At 34.0% G+C, this 21,880-nt stretch overlaps 1 protein-coding gene across 1 annotated transcript in view; it reads right to left on the bottom strand.

Annotated features, from left to right (window-relative positions):
- fbxo21 (F-box protein 21) overlaps positions 1–20,781 on the bottom strand; it is a 28,547-nt gene extending 7,766 nt beyond the window's left edge. Inside the window, exons 1-10 of the mRNA XM_691038.9 lie at positions 20,542–20,781; positions 16,580–16,715; positions 16,298–16,407; positions 14,899–15,020; positions 14,014–14,160; positions 11,417–11,553; positions 8,848–8,984; positions 7,230–7,409; positions 5,213–5,345; positions 17–207 (exon numbers count right to left, since the gene is read on the bottom strand). Coding sequence (XP_696130.4) covers positions 17–207; positions 5,213–5,345; positions 7,230–7,409; positions 8,848–8,984; positions 11,417–11,553; positions 14,014–14,160; positions 14,899–15,020; positions 16,298–16,407; positions 16,580–16,715; positions 20,542–20,765 — 1,517 coding nt within the window. The 5' untranslated portion in view covers positions 20,766–20,781. The remainder of the gene's footprint in view (positions 1–16; positions 208–5,212; positions 5,346–7,229; positions 7,410–8,847; positions 8,985–11,416; positions 11,554–14,013; positions 14,161–14,898; positions 15,021–16,297; positions 16,408–16,579; positions 16,716–20,541) is intronic.
- Positions 20,782–21,880: the final 1,099 nt, after the last annotated feature.

Raw genomic sequence — 21,880 nt, 5'->3', positions numbered from 1 at the left:
TTATAAAAAGAAGCACCTCTTATGCTTCATGATGAGGCCTGTGGAGAACTGAACGTCTCTGTGTTCAGGAGCGCTGCGTCTTTTCACCTCCGGCTCCACTGGATGTCGCTTATGCTGGATGTGCTCGAGCGTGTGCTGCACCAGATACCCCACCGCTCCATGCTGAGACGGGTCCAGAGCCTGGATGTGCTGGAGAATATCCAACACCTCAGACAGACACATATCAAACAGGACAGTTTATTAGAAACACAGTGGCTGTACTTTACTTTCATTAGCATACACAGACAGACTTTTATGGAGCCAAACAGGATGTACAGTTTGTGTTTTGTAGCTTGATTGCAAATGTTCTGTAGACAAAAAAAAAAAAATCTTTAGGGGTTAATAGTTTTGACCTTAAAATGTTTTTTTAAATATTACAACTACCAGTAGTCGCCAGTAGTGTTATCAACGCTGGAGATCTCGGTATTCCTGCAGAACTACAACTCCCAGAACTCTTTGCACCCATCAACTCCTGCAACAGCTGACAATAATCCAGACATTCTTACACAGAGAATATCAAACCTAACGCTTACTTTTAACGAGCTGAACTTTTATAGTAAAACTTGATTTGTGGACGTTTCATTAAAACTATTAAACAAATGTTAGAGCATTTCCACAAATTAGGCCATACATTCTGTTTAATTGCCATGCCATTTATACACCTCAAGTCAAACGATTGGGAACCTGAACAAATATTTATGATTTAAAAGAAAATGGTTGTGAAAAGAGGTTTATTATGCTTGTAACTAGGCTAAATGAATAAAAAAAGGTAAAAAAAAAAAAGTTATTTAAATATACAGCACATTGTAAAGAAAAATCCGCAATTTTAAGGTTTATTTCCAGCAGCTGGGGTGCCGTAAAAAAAACGTAAAATAACAGCACTTAAATTACAGAAATATACCGTAAAATAAAGGATATTAAATTACAAAAAATTTATGGTAAATTTCTGTAATTTAACAGCCGTTATTTATTTTTTGTTATTTCAATTTGCAGCACTATTCCGTGTCAAATATGCTCGAACGAATGACATTTGTTTGAGAAAAACATTGTAAATGTTTATATGATAGCATTTATTGCTTTTATATTTTCTCGTCATTGATTCTTTGCCGCCTGTACTGACCATTCGCCAGTTACTTGACTTCATCATTTGGATTACTTGTATGTACCCATTTGATCCTGTGTTTGACCAATGCCTGACTGACTACTCTTGTAAATAAAGATGCTACATTGGGATCCCCAACTCCGTTGCCAGTATTGCATGTTTTTACACTTTTATTCTAGCCAAAATAAAACAAATAATACTTTCTCCAGAAGAAAAAAAATATTACAGGAAATACTGTGAAAATTTCACAAAATTTCACTTGAGAAATATTTGAAAGAATAAATATTTGCCTTCAAATAATAAATAATAATTTGCCCTCAACTGTAATATTTTTTTACAATAAAATATTTTTTATCTTTAAAACTTTGGCTCTGATTTTTTTTTTTTTTTTTGAAAACATACAAATGCATTTATTTAGCAAGTGTGACAAAAACTTGCAAGATATAAAAAGTCAAATCTAATAATAAAGTGTTCTTTTGTGACTTTCTATTCGTCAAAGTCTGCAAAATAGTCCCAGTTTAAATATGACATTTAAAAATAAAACACGTTTTACTATATAAAGTTGTACTTAAATATAGTACTAAAATATTAGTCATAATAATAAATAGATGTAAAAGCATCAAAGAATTCGAGTCCCAGCTGGGTCAGGGTCAGTTGGCATTTCTTTGTAGAGTTTGCATGTTCTCCCTGATTTCGAGTGGGTTTCCTCCGGGTGCTCTTGTTTCCCCCACAGTCTAAAGACATGCGCTATAGGTGAATTGAATGAACTAAGTTGGCCATAGTGTACGTGTGTGAATGAGTATGAATGTTTCCTAGTACTGGGTTGCAATTGGAAGGGCATCCCCTATGAAAAACATATGCTGTATAAGTTGGCAGTTCATTCCGCTGTGGCGACCTCTGATAATTAAAGGGATTAACCAGAAGGAAAGTTAATGAATGAATGTAAAAGCATCTATAAATAATGTCAAAGTGAAAATGGAGCCTCTTTTGTACATCGAGACAGATTTGTTGACATATTGCGGTGCTGCATATATAATAGTCCCTTGGTAATTATAGCATATTACTTTTGTCTAGCACTCTTTGTGAAAAACATCTATTACTTGGCACTTAGTGACACCAGAGTGATATTTAGTGCCAATTATAGTATCTACATTCAAAATAGCAATGACCTTCTTTAATATTGAGTGTATATACAGCAGTCACTGCCTTTATATTTATAGTCCCTTGGTCTATGGTTATAGGAAAGTATTCAAACTGAATTTAAAAACTGGTGTAATAATAATAAATAAATAGCCATAGCTTTAAGCGGTGCGTTTTATTGTTATTAACTGTTAAAAAAAACGTTATAAATTTTTTTTATATACAAAATGAATATTATATAACTTTGCACAAATTTAAGTGAACTGAACATAAAACTATTAAATTGTCACAAAAAACTCAAGAATCGTGTTTTAGCTCATTTTAAATAAGCAGTTTGAACAAACAGCAAACATAATTTTTTTGAGTGTAGTTATATGCATAAAAAATACATTATATTTCAAATATCCTCTTGACTACCAGGAAAATAAATATTTTCCAATTGATTTTATTCTTAATTTCCCAAATTGCAGAAAAAAATAATTATTTTAAAGATATCATGTGTCCAATACAGTGGACATCAGAGTGTGGTATGTGTGAAATGGAACCATAATAAGATACTTAAAATGATTACAATTTCAAAGAAAATACCGAAGACAATTAGGAATTATGACTGACACTACCACATTACCGTTAGTGTAGTGTATGCAACATAGACATTTTGCATTTTTGGAACCATTCTAGGCCCTCTTTCTGAGGGTATTTCAAAAAGCAATTCCCCTTCTTTGAAACACAAAGAGATATCTTGCTTTTTTACACCTCAAGTAGGAGCTATTTGAATTCAAGAAATGTATTGATTTCTTTCATAGCAGCTGAAAATCAGTCTTGTTCTGAAGCCATGCATTGATGATTGGTAAAGCCATGCACTTTTTAAAATTCTCTCTGCCTCTGACAGTGATTCTCTTCCTGCTTATTTGTTTAAAGGGTCACGAAACACCAAAACACATTTTTGAGCTGTTGACGGTCACATATGTGTCCCACGCTGCTAGATTGTTGTGTGTTTTCCAGCGTGGAAACTGGCTGTCTGTACCTGGGAGTACTTCATGACGTCTGCATGAGTGTGCTGCATTCATTCATAAGGAAGACTTGGTTTAAACCAATCAGCGCGCTCTATTGTGTATGCGATGCAACTTCATTAATATTCATGACGACTTTGAAGACTGTTTGTACATGTACAGTGTTCAGACGGCAGAGAGACGCCACGTTGTGTTGCCAAAACAAGCGGAAGAAGAAGGTTTGTTTGGAGATACGGGTCGTCAGTGTTGCTTTTATAATTTGCTGCAGTGAAGGTTTTGTTTTCATTTTCTCACTATGAGAGCACAGCTGGACTCGAGTGTGGATTACAGTGCACGCAACACTTAACAAAAATACGTGTCGAAGGAACATTTTTTAACCGAGAGCTTTACTCATCTGGAAATGGTGGAATCTCAATTTGCCACTCGTCTCCTTTTAATAAAGACACGGCTCCAGCTGGTGTTGATTGTCCTGTCTCTACAAATTTGGTAAGTGTGTGCGATCAGTGTCTGTTTATTTATTCAGATGGTGAAGTTAGTTAGGTCCGTCTTTAAACACTGAAAGAGTACTGCTGACGATACTTAGTCAAATGATTCCTAAGTTAATAAAGTTTACAGTACGTTAATATCACTACAATATTACGGGCTGAAAGATCCGCTGTAAATGCTGCTCTCTGAGTGTAAACATGTAAACACCGCAATCAAACTAATCAAACTAAACTACCGTCGTGTAGGATTTTCGACGCATTTTGTGACCGGAATAACAAACACGGCTTTCTGACGCTACCTGCCAAGTGCATTATAGAAAAATGCGGAGGGTTTTTTATCTCATTTGCCATGCAGTACCAAACATTGCATTAAAAATACACGCTTTCAGCAGTTCCTCGAATCAAATATCCTGTTTGTTTCGAGGGGCATGCAGGAAATTCCTTAATGATAGAGGTAAACTGCAGTTAAAGTCCACTATTTAATAATTTGTCCAATAATTTGATTACTGTTTCCCAGAGATGGGTTGCGGCTGGAAGGGCATCCGCTGCGTAAAAACTTGCTGGATAAGTTGGCGGTTCATTCCGCTGTGGCCATACCGGAATAATAAAGGGACTAAGCAGACAAGAATATGAATGAATGAATGAATTTGATTACTGATGTCCATTTAAACATAGTCACTGTATTTCTGCCCTCGTCTGTTTGTTTGTTTTGCCTCTGTGAAAATCAGCGCGTGCCCAATCGAAACTCCCATTTTTATGCAAATTTTTCAAAAGTAGAGGTGTGAAAATGCTCTGCTGAAACGGGGGTTTCATGGCCCTTTAAAATTGAAAACATATGTAATAATAACCACAGATATCCTTTTATTTGGGAGATTATTTGTTTTGGATATGCTTTAATCGTGGTAAAACTTGGTACATTTTGTTAAAATGAGGAGGAAAAGGTACTAGTTTGTAACTAATGCAATAGTTAATTTAGAAATGAAAAATTAGTAATTAACAAAGTATGGAAATACAATCATTAAGCACAATATACTTGCACTTATGTGTAGCTTTAGTTATAAAATGTCCATTAATGTACAGTTAATCCTTAGCATATGATGAACTAACTATTTGCTAATACAAAATAAATAATTTATAGTTTGCAGTTAGTATAAATGCTCCAATAATTAACTTCTGTTTTTCACAAAGACCCTCCTTCTGAAAAAGCACAGAGGGCTTTGATTGGTCAAGCCTACCCAGTGGATTCTGATTGGTCAAACACCTTCGGCTCACCTTAGAAAATGATACAGGAACACCCACTGCCTTTAAAGCATGCCAAAAAAAACATCTTTCTTTGCATATCACAGATAATAAATATCACACAGCCCTACACATAGCCTGTATCAAGCAAACAGGATGTCTTTAGGGAATGGTGGGCCATTTCTGACACTCACTTTCTCTGGCCAGATGCCCAGGTGGAAGTAGAGACGGGCCTGTAGCAGAAGATACTGCACGTTATCAGGGTTAATACTGAGGTAGAGATCCAGAGAGTCCCGCAGGAGTTGATATGATTTCTCATTCCCTTCCCTAGACAAAACACAAAAAAGCGAGCACATTTTGTAACAAACATGGCGTTGACAACTGCACAAGTTGAGCTGACAGCCAAGACAAGCGGTTTCATTTAAATAAAACACAATCTGCAGAACTCCCAGACAGTTTTACTGATGAGCACCAATAAGAGGCAATGTAAGGATGTTATAATAACTCATTGTGTTGGTTATTTGGTGAACTAGAAGTTAACATGCCTTAAAGGTAAAAAAGAAATATATTATATTTCACTTATTGTACAATATTGCAGCACCTCTATTTTGATTTGATTTGATTTTTACAAAGCCCTGCCTTCTGAAAAAGCCCTGAGTGCTTTGATTGGTCAGCTGACCCATTGTATTTTAATTGGTCAAATGCCCCTTACGAAAATGGCATGGAAACACACAGTGGCTGTTTCTCAATTCCAAGAATGTTTTAAATGGTAAATTATTTAAACATTCTTCCTCTTCAAAATATATACTTTGCATAAAAACATTATAAATATACTCTACACAATATAAATAAAACAGATTTTAATACGAATTTCAGCAAACAAACAACCCTTAATGTGTTTATTACTTTATTAAGATATCCATGTTAATGTTTATTTTCACCGTTTCATTTAGGGAAACTCCTGAGGTAAACAAGTGATATCTCTGAACTTTAATAATAAATCTAAATAAAATGCAGCGCTTCCCACCTCCAGTCGCAATGACTTCTGGGACTTCCAGAGTGAGTTCGCTGCTCAAGTCTGCATCAGTGCGTCCTCGATATCAAGAACACATCCGGGAAGTTTCACGCATCCTCCGTACTTGCGGTCTTGAGTATTGGAACTGAACTTAGGCAGCTGATGATGCCGTTGCACGAGAACACGAGGACACAAGACCTCTGAAGAACGCATATTGAGAAACAGCCAGTGTCTCCACAACATGCCGAAAACAAAAAAGCCTGGCCTTCTTTGTTTGCATATATGACAGGCCTTTAAACCATTTGATGCAGTTTCCATGCCATGTGACCACATGAAAAAGTGTCTGCTTCTGTGCTTTTCAGTTTTTTTGTATTTCTAATGATTATTATCTTGCTTGACATTTGTATCCATGCTGAAAACAGAACGTTTACCTCATTATTGAAATTAAAATAACTAACAAGTTCATAGCTTATCGTTATATGTATTTATTATAGTGTAGACCAAAGTACAACTTTACTTGGATTTAGGTTTTTGAAGTTAAAGCAAAGTAATTTAATTAATTCATGTTCACTCTATAAAAACAATATTTTACATTTAAGTGAATTTATTTTTTTCGTCCTTTAATATAAATAAATATAAACATTTTGATACATATTAAAGGAACATTTTCAGTTTCAACCAAGTCAAAATGTATGAATTTAGCTTAGTAATTTTTATGGGCAAATTACTTTTATTGCTTTTTACGTTGGTAAAAAATATATATACTTCGATCCAAGGGTAAAAATTTTTTTTTTTTTCATAATAAAAATCTACATTTGTAATTTAGAATAAAATATTTATAGTAAACAATATTTTTACTTTGTGTAAATGTATTTTTTGTCTTGACCCCAATAAATATTTTGGATTTAGATTAAATGTTTAAAGTTTGAACCAAAGTTAAATTATACTTTGAACTAAATATTAATTTGTTACAGCTATTTTTTCTACATTGTAAGTTTTAAAAAAATCTTTATAGTAAACAATATTTTAAACAATAAGTTAATTTTGAACCAATGATAAATTAGTTATTTTTGTTATAGTTGCTACTGTTATTATTTATTTATTTATGTAATAAGATAAAAAACACTTGCAACATCCAAAAACAACCCCAAAAACTACAACAATTACAGTAAAATGAAAGTGTGAGTCTGTCTCACCCTCTCATGCCGATATTCAGCAGATTTCCCACCATCCGCAGCAGAAGCTCGCTGGTACTTATAGCGCTGTAGTAATCTGCTGTCGCCTGGTGTTTGATCAGAATCTCACACTCTTTAGCAGCCAGCTGCTTCCCATTCCCAAACGCATCAATGTATATATAGTCGTAGATGTCACCACACCTGCAAAACATCTCAGCAGTTCACTTTATACTGCGGATTTGGATGAAGATGGGTTAAGCAATAAAAATAAATAAATAAAAGAGGAGATCACCCTGAATTGAACATTTACTGTTCATTTACTTGATCTAAAGCTTTTAGTTTCTTTTTATTCCTGTTGAAAGATGATATACTGAGGAAAACTGATCATCAATGGCATCCATTGAAGAAAAGGAAACACCTTTGAAATCAATATCTCCCGGTTTCCGACACTGTTTAGAGTTGGGCTGCACAATATATTGTTTCAGCATTGCTGATATCGCAATGGTCGAATAGTCACATGTTGTAATTAACCAGAAAACACAGTTCAGGTCTAGTAAGTTTAATAGAATGAAAAGATTTATTTTAAGGTCTGCGATTATGTAAGATTTCAAGCAAATTTAAGTCAATGTATGCAAATTTAAGTAACATTTACAGATAATGTATTTACTAATATTAACAAAGTCTGAATGATCTTGTACAGCATTTATTAATCATAACTAATGCGTTATTAAAACCCAAAGTCGTGCTTGTTAACATTAGTTAATGCAACTTGAGTTAAACCAATCAGCCCACTGGCAACTATAGTTGCCGCAGTTTATAGTTGCCATTTTCAAGTAACTGTCTACATGTTATCCATGTTTAATTTCTTAATGACATGCAAGCAAACAACCATACAAAAGATTTTAAGGAAGAAAAAAGGGAATTGATTTCTTTTATGTCACATGAGGCCTTCAACTTCCTACTACTTATTCCAGGAAGCAAAATAGAGGCAAACCCTCCAAAATAAAGGCAATGTTAATGTTACTACAAATTATTTTTTTGTTCACAAATATATAAAGCATAATCAAGAGGGTCTCTACATTCATCCAAACAAAACAAATCTTTCAAGAGATCTATAGCTTTTTGTCAGAAGTTCAAGCTTTGGGCAAATACCTTGTAAGTACATACAGTTGAAGTCAAAATTATTAGCCCCCCCTGAATTAATAGCCCCCCTTTTAATTTTTTCCCCAATTTCTGTTTAACGGAGAGAAGATTTTTCCAACACATTTCTGAACATAATAGTTTTAGTAACTCCGCTCTAATAAATGATTTATTTTATCTTTGCCATGATTACAGTAAATAATATTTGAATACATATTTTTCAAGACACTTCTATAAAGCTTAAAGTGACATTTAAAGACATTTATTTATTATTTTCTTCTTACTATTATTTGTATTTATATTTTTTTTTTTCTATTATTATTTCTATAAGGGTTGTTTGATATGTTTGTAAAATAAAAAAAAAGTTAAATGATAAACAAAAAGCAATAGAAAGACACTTTTGAAAGAGAGCAGATAATGAGAGAACTTTCTTTTTTATGTAAACTATACCATATTAATATACTATACTAATGTTTATCTGCCAGGTTTTAATGCCCACCTCCTCTGATTTTGGCACCAGCGCAGCAGGAAATGGTTGGGGAAGTTGACGGGCTCCAGAGGGACTCCTAATTTCCTGGCCAGAGTCATGTAGAGCACTGAGAGGCTGATGGGAATGCCTGTCCTGCGGAGCAGCACCTGACCACAAGGGGGCACAAAGTGAGAAATATACATACAAATCTTTATCTCACAACCTCTTAAAACTGAACAATCTTCATGGGAGGACTCTTAACCCTAAAATGTAAAATGCATCAATGTATTACATTTTTTGGTATAGAAACAAATGTATATTGTGAAAGATTAATATTATAAATGGGTGTAAACTATTATTTGGAAAATATTTAGTTCCCATCAAGTTTGTGTGTGTATGTTATAATTGGCTATCTTTGTTGAAATATTTTTTTGTTGTTGTTGACTATAAGGTAACTTTTCATTCACTTCAGTACAGTAAATTACTAATTAAGGAATAGATTGACTAATTACTATGCAATTTAAATGTGTGTATTCAAATACTGTGTGCATGTATAGTGTGTGTTTATGTGTGCATATGTACAGTGGCGCCTGCAGCCATATAGCTATATGCATTGTACGTTCCTACCATGAGAGGGCTCAAATACATTTTTATTTTTTTTTTACATAATGTAAATTGACTACAAAACAATATACACTATGATATATTGACAAAGGAAGAAAGAATTAGAATAAATAAAGGTGTGCGTTTGTGTGTGTATGTATTTGCATGGTGGGAGATGGGTAGGGCCAGATGGAATCTGAGGAAATTTCTTGCTTTATTTGCACAGAATTGTGTTAAAAATCTGCGGATTTATGCGGAAAACCTTAATATATTTAAAAAAAAATTCAACACATTTCTAAACATAATAGTTTTAAAAACTCATTTCTAATAACTGATTTATTTTCTCTTTGTCATGGTGACAGTAAATAATACTTTACCAAATATTTTTCAAGACACTTCTATACAGCTTAAAGTGACATTCAAAGGCAAAATTAGGTTAACTAGGCAGGTTAGGGTAATTAGGCAAGTTATTGTATAGGGGCGAATAATTTTGACCTTAAAATGTTTTTTAAAAAATTAAAACTGCTTTTATTCTAGCCAAAATAAAACAAACAAGACTTTCTTCAGAAGAAAAAAATATTACCAGACATGCTGTGACAATTTCCTTGCTCTGTTAAACATCATTTGGGAAATATTTAAAAAAAGGAAAATCAAAAAAATCAAAGGGGGGCTAATAATTCTGACTTTAATTGTTTATGTATGGCGCATGTGTGTATGTATGTATTGTCTCTCTGTGTATGTATAGTGTGTGTAAATAAACTGAGCACCAGTAATAGTTACAACAGTGTATTTGCATACACCCATGTAAATTTTGACTACGGAAATTTGGACAGGAAAAAGGAATTAGACAGATTTGGAACAAGTGAATTTCGAGTATATGGTGAGTACATTTTTTTTTTTTTAGAGCTGAACTATCCCTTTAATGAAATTCATCATTACCAGTCTCAAAAACATTTTTTGTCCTGCTTCATATTTTTGTGTAAATGTGATATTTACACCAAACATTCCTTACCTGATAAACAGTACAGCATTTACTTTAAATAGATTACTGTAATATTATAAACATTGCAACGCATGGGCATACATGTACAGTAAGAAAAGAAGGGTCACTTTACAATAAGGTTTCGTTCATTTATTTACTAACATGAACTAATACTTGTATGGCATTTGTTAATTAGTTCAACATTTACTAATGCATTATTAAAATCCAAATTCATGCTTGATAAAATTAGGTAATGCGCCGCGAGTTACAACTATAGTTTCATTAACTACTGTAACACTTTAATGAATGTATTGTTCATTATTTGTTCATGTTAGTAAATACATTCACATTAACTAATACAACCTTATTGTAAAGTGTTACTGAAAATGACATAAATTTACATATACACAGATACACAGTCATTTACCTGCTACCTGTACAGTAGCGCGCCGAAACTGGTTTTGCATGAACACTGGTTAATATCTACATCAGAGATGCCCAAACTAGAGCCCGTGGGCCAAAGTCGGCCCTTTGTGTTCTTTGACTTGGCCAGCCAGAGGAGAAATGATTGGGAAAGGTTGAATGCCTACAGAGATTCTCATTTCTATTTTAATGTAACCTTTTGTTTGTTTGTTTGTTTGTTTGTTTTATTGTTAAGCTACAAAAAAGCAAGCTGAAATTAAATGTTTCAATTAAATGTTGTAGATGAATCAGACTTTTAAAAAATGTAGCTACATACTGTCACTTAACCAATAGAAAGCATCAACATGCAAATCAAGGCAAAGGCTTGTAATTTTGTAATTTTTTTCTATTTATTCATAAATATTATGAAATAAATTATGAAATTGCCCAATGGCAACTTTAATGTAATACAGTATATATACTTCCAGCCCACAGCTCTCAATCCAGCTTGGACTTTGGCCCTTTGTAAAAAAAAAAACAGTTTGAGCACCCCTGATCTACAGCCACCTAAATAGAGTATTTTGCAATATGATATTGATATGAGTGGTGTACCTGATGTATGTATGAGTTGAGTGGATTGTAGTAGTCTCGCTCATTGCCCTTGTACTGTAACTGCTCATACAGCACAGTATTCACGGCACAGATGACTTGCCTTTGAAACTCAAAGTCTTCCAGAACGAAGCATTCACCTGAAAAAATAAAAACAATCAGACACACAACACTACACAGGGTTCATACACATTTTTACTACTAAAACTCCAGAACTTTTTCAAAACTTTCCGGTAAATATTCATGACCTTATGTGTTTGTCATGTCTATGTACACTTGGTAATTAAGAAAAAAATTTAAACGTATTACAGCTTATCAAAAAATATGCAACAATCTATGTAATTTGTTTAGTTTTATATCGTTAAAATAGCTCTTAGAAAGTATCCTGCTGTCTGTGTGAAAATATTTGAGAAATGCTGGCTTGTGTTTTCATAACACTGATAAGAATAGTACCAATTAGCTTTTAGCACCCACAGTTTCTTACCCCAGTAGTTAGAGAAATGCACACTCAAAACGTAGCTTGAATTACGATGAATGAGAGAAAAAGAGGGGACAAGCTGAAACTGCACTGCAAAAAAAAATGCTTTTCTTACTTAGATTTTTGGTCTTGTTTCTAGTCCAAATATCTAAAAGTTCTTAAATCAAGAAGCATTTTCTAGACAAGCAAAACATATTGTCTTGTTTTAAGAAATAACATGCCAAAATGAAGTGAATTTTTCCTTAAATCAAGCTAAATAATCTGCCAATGGGGTAAGCAAAATAATCTTGTTTTTCGATTTGTGATAAAATTTTTTTGCTTACCCCATTAGCAGATTATTTAGCTTGATTTAAGGAAAAATTCACTTCATTTTGGCATATTATTTCTTAAAACAAGACAATATGTTTTGCTTGTCTAGAAAATGCTTCTTGATTTAGGAACTTTTAGATATTTTGACAAGAAACAAGAATCTAAGTAAGAAAAGCATTTTTTGCAGTGTGCGAGTTGCTTTTTGAACCCCACACAGAGCACGTCAAGTGAAGAGACGAACCACGCAATAGGTTGTTTGCAAGCATGTGGTTCTAGTGATGTGCGAAATTCAGATGGAGGGCAGAGAGTAAAAAACTGAATGGGAGTCCGTATTTTTGTGATTTATTCCATATTTCAAAGGAGATATAAATAAAAAATAAGCACATATGTTGGGCATGATCCTTATATCATGAAGAGGACCGAGTTTTATATGGAATTAAAATATATTTGCCTGTCATCGAGGTGGTAGATAGCTACTGTAAGCCATTACATGAAAAAGATATCATAGTAAGTACTATACTGTTTTGAACATACCTGAATTAAACTGTCGTAGTAATTATATGGTTATGGTACAACACAACTGTAGTATTAAACAAATTATTCAATAGGTTACATTTTTATAAATATACACCATCACAATGCACCACAGTTTACACTAACGTTACAGTATTTATTAGTTTATCTGTTAACCAGTATTCTGTAACAAACAGATACACTATATATTTGCTCTTTGGACATATTATAGAGTACAATAGGATTTTTCCATGCAGATAACATTTTAACTTGACATATATATGAAAAACAGGTGAAAGCATACAAAAATGTGGATGCATAGTCATCATTATTATCATCAACATCATTATTATATATGTTTTTAGTGGACAGAAAATGGTGCTCCACAGTAATAACCGTCTAGTTTTGCTCACAAGGGCTGCATTTCTTTTTTATTCGGTCGAAGAACTTACCAACAAACATTCAACACTGCTGCACATCTCTGTTAATGTTACGGTTGTTTACGCCAGTAAAGATGTGGAATATTGCAAAACAATACAGAGATTTCATTGCAGCAATTACAGGGCAGGGTACGTTATTTATGTTCTCCTGGATTTTGTATAAGTGTGGTGGTGTTTATATCTGACTTTACATTACATTTACATAGGCCTGTATATAATAATTATTAGTGCTATCAAACTAATCACATTAAAAAAAAGCTTATACACATGGATTTATTAAATAAATGTTAATTACATGCTGCCTTTTCTTCCTTTCTCAGCCAGTTACTTGAACCTTCCCCTCTTTATGAACAAAAACTTTGAGATCTATAAAAGCTGTTCAGCCTTAATCATTTTGGCCGATTTAAACAATTATAAACAACACAAAACAGAAACATTTTAATGTTCTGATAACGATTCCTATGTAGAACACTTCCTGCCTTCTATCTGAGTCTTGCGCGTCATGTGCACACAATCTATAGTATTTAAAATGTACCCAATATAATCATCTCAAATATATTCAAGTACACAGTATATTTGTTCAACGCATTTCCATGACTTTTCCAAAACATTTTGGGTTTATCTGTTTTGCCAAAACTTGGTTTTCCAGGACCGTATGAACCCTGAACATCAGTGCTATTGTGGTTGCCAGATGCAGTCCAAAGTAGATTAAAAATGTTGGAAATTAAACTAGAAGATCTCTGAGACATTGAGCTGAAAGGTTTTTATCAGGCAATGGGGAGAACGTGAGACTGGGTCTGACTAATAGACTTCATGAGAACAGCAAATTGAATTTTCCGGATGGTTCTTTGCTGACTGACCTTGACCGGCTCGTAGACTTGGGTGTGCAGCGTTCTGCGCTCGCAGACACTTCTTCACCTTGTCTGTGATTTCTTCTACCTGTGCAGATATGCTCTCAAAAGTGACATCAGTCAGAGGGTTGCAATACTGGTCCACCAAAACAGCACCTAGGATTAGACATTAAACAAATGGAGGTGTTATTTAAAGTAAATATGAAAATAAATCTCAATCACCCATGATAATGGAGCAAATAGGGCTGTGCAATACACATACAGTAAGAAAATGATCATGTAAATTTACATTTACACATTTATATATAGTTGAAGTTAGAATTATAAGCCCTTCTGTATATATTTTCTTAATTTTATCTAACAGAAAGAAGATTTCTTCAACACATTTCTAAACATAATAGTTTTAATAACTTGTTTCTAATAACTGACTTTTATCTTTGCCATGATGAGAGTACAGAATTATTTTACTAGATATTTTTCAATATTACTAGTATTCAGCTTAGTGACATCATTGTATAACAGCGGTTTGTTCTTTAGAAAACGAAAACAAAAACTGCTTAAGGGGGCTAATAATATTAACCTTAAATAGTTTTTAAAAAAATTAAAAGCTGCTTTTATTCTAGCCAAAATAAAACAAATGCAACTTTTTCCAGTAGATACAATTTTATCAGACATACTGTGAAAATGTCCTTGCTCGGTTTATCATTATTTATCATCATCGTTTATCAAAAAAGAATTCAAAGGGGGGGCTAACAATTCTGACTTCAACTGTATGTGTGTGTGTGTGTGTGTGTGTGTGTGTGTGTGTGTGTGTGTGTGTGTACAGTTAATTCTGGGATTTAACTGAACATCAAACATTTCTTTTCTGTTGTGAGATTTCTGTTGTAAGCTTACCCTCCAGAGCTGATTGTTGTTCAGGTGGTCGCTCAAGAAAAACCTTCAAATTCCTTAAAATGTTCTGCTGCCGGAAGAAGTACAGGATTTTCTTTGCATAGTACTTAAGTGTCAAACTCTTCCTGAGGCCATCATGAGAAAAAAAAAAAGAGGAAAAATTGTAAACAAGTTAAACAGCTTAGGACAAGCTTTCTGCAGGATTCACCCAGTCAAATTTAAGACTTTTATTACAAACAAAATGTCTTATTTTAATTTAATTAACTTTTTTAATGGCCAGTGTAAAGAGTTTTTTACTTGCCCCATTTTTTTATTAAATAAAATAATTTCTTAGCAACATGCTCTATTTTATATAATATGTTAAAACAAGCCAACTCTAGTTATACACACATACTTTTTCAGCATACATTTTCTTAGAAAAGGCCATTCTGAAAACATTTAAAAAAAAAAAAAAAAACTAAATGTATGCACAACAGTTTGTCTAGGTCAGTTTCCTCACTTGGTAGCTATAAATATATATAGAACATTTAAACAAATGTTATTGTAAGGAAGATAAATAAAATATATTGGTAAATAAAATGACTAATTGTAACTTTTGTTAACGTTTTATTGAGATGGATTGTTTGTTACTGGATGGGTATTGGCCCAAAAAAATTAAGACCTGTTAAGAATTATTTAAGACCTCCAACACCATATTTTTGTGAATTCCAGACATTTTCAAGACTACATTATTATTATTATTCATATATTTATTTATTTATTTTTAATCTAGGACATTTTAAAGGGGACCTATTACGCCACTTTTTACGAGATGTAAAATACATCCCTGATGTCCCTAGAGTGTGTATGTGAAGTGTGAACTTAAAATACCCTACAAATATATTTTTATAACACTTTATCACTGACCCTTTTAGGTTTTGATCCAAATTGTGCCTTTCTAGTGACTGTCGCTAAGGGCGGAGCTACAAACACCTATGCATCCGTATATCGGCAGATTCAAAACAGGACAAACGTTGGTTCTGTGAAAACTGAAAATGTCAAAAGTCTATACTGTTTATTTGTGCATCCTAAAACTCCACATTTACAATGCCTATTAGACATTAAGTGAAAACTCTAATAGTGGACGGCTGCTTCTCACTTAGGCCTGTTTATGCTAATGAGGAAGAGATTGTCACTGATGGGCAGGACTTACCCCCTTGGATGACACATACAAAAAGAGAATGTCAGTCAAAGTGCTTCTGCAGACGTGTTTTACCATTATAGGCAGGCTATAGTCACACATAGTTGCCACACAACTGTTTAAACCTTTTGTAAAAATAATTTTTGCATAGTAGGCCTCCTTTAAGACCCTGCGGACACTCTGTAGATTGAAAATAACTTAAAGCAATAGTTCATTTCCAACCTTTTATCCGAGTTCAAGATGCCAAGCAGCTCGTCCTCACAGAAGTGTTCAGGGGCTCCGAGAGACTCGATTTCTGCAAAACTGTCTCCAAGAACCTGACCGATGCAAGGCTGATTACAGATCTCTGGGTTAGTGACTAAAGCAACAGATTAAATTCAACTTACCTTACAAACACACCTGTGTAACGATAACGGCATTAAGACTGTGATTCTTGTGCAAATGCATAATGATTTATAATCTTAAAACTGTGGCATCTTTCTCCTTTCTCGTAGAGTCACTTACAACTTCAGTGAAGAACCTTTTGGAAATGGACTCTACTGTTCTTCTTATCTGTTGACCAACTGTGTGCCGGGTCTTGAATTCCTTCAGCCAATCGTATGATTCATTCTGCCGGTAAAATCTCTGCAGTCTGGGCCATCTGAAACAATTCAATTCAAATATGTTTGTAGAGCACTTTTCACAATAATGATTGATCCAAAGCAGCTTCACAAAAGGTGACCATTATCAGAAAAGTTAAGGTGTGTGTGTGTTGACAGTATATATACATAGTTAACCTACAGTTATACAGTTTACTTTCTAAACAGGTATAAGGTTGAAGTCAGAATTACTAGCCCCCCTAAATTATTAGCTCCCTTGTTTCTTTTTTTCTCCAATTTCTGTTTAACAGACAGAAGATTTTTTCAACACATTTCTAAGCGTAATAGTTTTAATAACTCATTTATAATAACTGACTTATTTTATCTTTGCCATAATGACAGCAATTAATATTTTACTAGATATTTTTAAAATGATTTTATTAGTTTTTTCTTTTTAGACATACACAAAACAAAAATACAAACACGACATAAAATGCCTGACACAAAACATAACTGCATATACTAAAATATGCATATGGCCAAAGCCATAAGCTATTATGTTACAAACATGACCATATGGCAGGAAGAGTGAGAAGTTTGATGAAAACAGAATACACATGAATGAATGTCTATATGGACATTATGTCATTCAGAGTTTCAAAATGTCACATAAAGCAAGGTTTATATTGTCCATAATATATGATGTCCAAGTGCGAATAAATGTATCAGTTGTGGAGTGGCTAAGACCTGTTAAGCATTCCAGGGGAATAATCGCTTGAGTTATTGAATGCATTTACTAGATATTTTTCAAGACACTTCTATACAGCTTAAAATGACATTTAAAGGCTTAATTAGGTTAACTAGGCAGGTCAGGGTAATTACGCAAGTTATTGTATAACAGTGGTTTGTTCTGTAGACTATCAAAAAAATATATAGCTTAAAGGGGCTAATAATTTTGACCTTAAAATGGCTTTTAAAACATTAAAAACTGCTTTTAATCTAGCCGAAATAAAACAAATAAGACTTTCTACAGAAAAAAAATATTATCAGACATACTGTGAACATTTCCTTGGTCTGTTAAACATTGTTTGGGAAATATTTAATAAAAGAAATGAAATTCAAAGGGGGCTAATAATTCTGACTTCAATTGTAAGTTTGACCACACAGAGGATGAATATAAATTAATGTAAAATATCAGGGTCTCTGTGACATATGGAGTTAAGGACTAATTTAAAGGGGTAATCCACCCAAAAATTCACTCACTATTTTCTCTCCTTCAAGAGCCTGTTTGTTTTTTCTTCTGTTGAACACAAAAGAAGATATTTAGAAGAAATCTGAAAATCTGAATATCCTATTCTAAACCATTGAGAATAGAAAAAAAAAACAAATACTATAGAAGCCAATGGTTACAGGTTTCCAACATTCTTCAAAATATCTTTTTTGTGTTCAACAAACAAACTCACGTTTGCAAGTGAGGGTGAGTAAATGATGATAGAATTGTCATTTTTCGGATGAACTAGCCCTTTAAGAAGAAAATAAAGGGATCAAATAATTTACAATAAAGTTTGTCAATATGTTATAGTGTGTTAAGTTTCGTATTGAATTTAAAATATTGCTTCTTACCTATAAAGCTTTAAATAATCTAGCTCTTGCGTTTCCAACAAACCTTCTGCCTCGCTAGTCGCTACAATCCAACTCGCTCTTTAAGATCTCAAAACTCAGGGCTTCAGGTAATACCTAGAATAGCAAAGTCAAGTAAAGGAGGTCGAGCCTTCTCATTTATGGCTCCTAAACTCTGGAATAGCCTTCCTGATAATGTCCGAGGCTCAGACAAACTCTCCCAATTCAAAACTAGATTAAAGACCTATCTTTTTAGTAAAGCATACACTCAGTGCAGCACTTAGCCATATGATACATGAATGCGCTCCACGCAGGTTTCTGAATATCGTTTATTTACACTATGAACAGCAGCTACGATAATTATTCTCCTAATTCTCTATTTCCACCTGGGGATACTCATCCCGAGGCCCTCAGACTATGCAGCGCCACTAATTCGATCCAAGGCCAGCGACGAGATGATCCCAAGGTTTCCATACCCTGGACCAGGCCGTATCCTGAGCAGCTGCTGTTGTGGTCATGGAGGAGTGGAGAGCATTAGACTGATTCCTGTGATGCTGCAGGGACAGAAGAGTCTTCGCTGAGGTCCAGCTTCCAGCCTCCTTTGCCTAGACTGCAGCTCTGCACAAGACGTTTGGCCAGTGGAGAAATGGTCATGCCCAACTGAGCCTGGTTTCTCTTAAGGTTTTTTAATTCTTCACTTTCCCCAATTGGTAAAGTTTTTTCTTCGCCACTTTCGCCACTGGCTTGCATGGTTTCGGGATCTGTAGAGCTGCGCATCGATGAATGGCTCTTCAGTGTTTGGACTCTAAGTAGTGATTATTGAACCACACTGAACTAAACTGAACTGAACTGAACTTAAACTCTGAAAACTGAACTGACACGATTCAATTTACTATGATCTTCTATGTGAAGCTGCTTTGGCACAATCTACATTGTAAAAGATCTATACAAATAAAGGTGAATATAATACGAATATAACACATATAATATATATATATATATATAAATGTGTAAAGTGCTTTGAGTGTCCAGAAGAGCCCTATATAAATTTAAGGAATTATTATTATTATAAATGGAAAATTTTGCAGGTGATGCATTTGGTAAATTCAGTTTACAGAAAACATACAAACAAAAAAAGAGCTTAAATTGTATTAACTTGCATCTGACAAAACATAACTATAATGCTAAAAATGTCTCAGCCACAACATCCAGTAAAACACAAGATATTGCTATTATAACATAACATCCACATACATTATATTACCTGAACTATAGGGCTGCACAATATATCATTTCAGTGTTGCATTGTGATAATTTGCAATAGTCACATCGCAGGTTTTTCCCAGAAAGGGGTTGCAGCTGGATGGGCATCTGCTGTGTAAAACATATGCTAAATAAGCTGGCGGTTCATTCTGCTGTGGCGACCCCCACATTAATAAAGGGACTAAGCCAGTAATTGAATAATCAAATGTAAAATAACACTAGTCTTTTATAAATAGTTAAATTAAATTAATTATTATCAAAGTTACAAACGCTACAATTTCTTATGCCTAAATGTTTTTTAAATCCTCATACACTCACAGGCCTCAAAAACAGCAGATCCTGCGATGTCATTCATTCATTTTCTTTTCCGATACCTGAATACTGTTAGACTTCCCGGAAACAATAAATCACTTGTTTAATTTGTATATATTTTTATTGTATTTATCTACGCTTTTACTCTGTAGTTTATTGTATTTTAAGCAGATGCAGTGCCACACAGAACCATCCCAATCAATGTAAAAATAATATACATCCTTTCCAAATAAAGCTAAGTCCTAAATGCTACATTGTAATCGTATTGCAATATATAATGCAGAAAAACAAAATATCCTAATGTCAGATTTGTCCAATATCGTGCTGCCCTACTTGAAACTACACTTTCTTTCAGATTATTTTATCATAATGTTTTAATATACATGAACGCATCAGAGAATAGCATGCAATTCAAGGCAAACCAAGGTCACTTTACAACTAAAAGCAAGTAAAAGTGCATGTCGACTTTTAGCGCACAGGAGGTTAACTGTGACATCTAATGCGTCTCTCTCTGTATTTGCACACAGGACAAATTTGGTGCATCAGCAGAATGGGAACACGACCTGACAGCTCCTCAAGTCACGCACTGAATGCACATCTTAAACCACCTCTCAGGGATCCAGCACATTTATTATGGTTTGCTAAACTGAAGGTTGATGGCAGTAAAAAAAGAAGCTTTTTAATTTATTCCACCTGAGTTTGTACTGATGAGCCCAGACCTTTCCCCTGCCATGGCACACGTCATGTAGCCTCTTGCACGTGCTGGAAACGTTGCAAATGTCGACAGGGTTTAAAACGGGGAAGCACAATATATGCTCTAATATCTCCGCCGGTAAATCGATCAGCTGCTTGGAGAAACGTCCTGAGGTAACCACATTTGTCCCTAAAACTCGATCTCCCGTGTATGGCGTCGCCATCTTTTCTGTTTACTCCGATGACCTCATCGAAGGCCCGCCCCGTTGTCGACGGAACCACGCCCCTTTCTGGTGCAAAGGGCTGAACTTTCAAGAATAGCGGGAAATAATCCGAATGAACCACGTTTATATTTGAATGTGACACTTAAATGTAAATATAATACATTTAATATAGACTACAGTTTAGAACAGTGCAATTAAACTAGTAAAATAGGAATAACTGACAAAAGAACATGTCTTTTAAAGTAGTTTTATTTATCTGTTTTCATTTAGTCTGTATTTCTGTCTCTGTTTTATTGTAATAATAATGCTATTATTTATTATTTTTAAAATAATATAGTCTTTAATGAGTGGCACAGTGGGTAGCACTGTCACCTCACAGCAAGAAAGTCGCTGGTTCGAGCCTTGGCTGGGTCAGTTGGCATTTCTGTGTAAAGTTTGCATGTTCTCACAATATTGGCGTGGGTTTCCTTTGGATGTTCTGGTTTCCCCCACTGTCCAAAAACCTTGCCTCTGAATTGCCTCTAAATTGTGTGTGTGAATAAAAGTGTATAGGTGTTTCTCAGTGATGGGTTGCAGCTAGAAGGGCATGCACTGCATGCATAAAGTATGCTGGATAAGTTGGCGGTTCATTCCGCTGTGGCGACCCTTAACAAAGCCAAAAAGAAAATGAAAATCAATGAATAAAATATCTATCTATCTATCTATCTATCTATCTATCTATCTATCTATCTATCTATCTATCTATCTATCTATCTATCTATCTATCTATCTATCTATCTATCTATCTATCTATCTATCTATCTATCTATCTATCTATCTATCTATCTATCTATTTATCTATCTATCTATCTATCTATCTATCTATCTATCTATCTATCTATCTATCTATCTATCTATCTATCTATCTATCTATCTATCTATCTGTCTGTCTATCTATCCGTCTGTCTGTCCGTCTGTCTGTCTGTCTGTCTAGTTAATCATTAATTAATTGTTTTATTTTAAAACTTTAAATTATGTACAAGTACATATTATTTAATTTGCTTGCAAATGGGTTGCCCTAAAGTATTGGATTTTTGGAAATAAATTGCCAGTAAACTGAGAGATTTTATTTATTT

This window comes from Danio rerio, chromosome 5 (genome assembly GCF_049306965.1).
Source record: "Danio rerio strain Tuebingen ecotype United States chromosome 5, GRCz12tu, whole genome shotgun sequence".
Lineage (NCBI taxonomy): Eukaryota > Metazoa > Chordata > Actinopteri > Cypriniformes > Danionidae > Danio > Danio rerio.
Note: the sequence above shows the minus strand (reverse complement) of the source record. Positions and strands in the feature narration are given on the sequence as shown.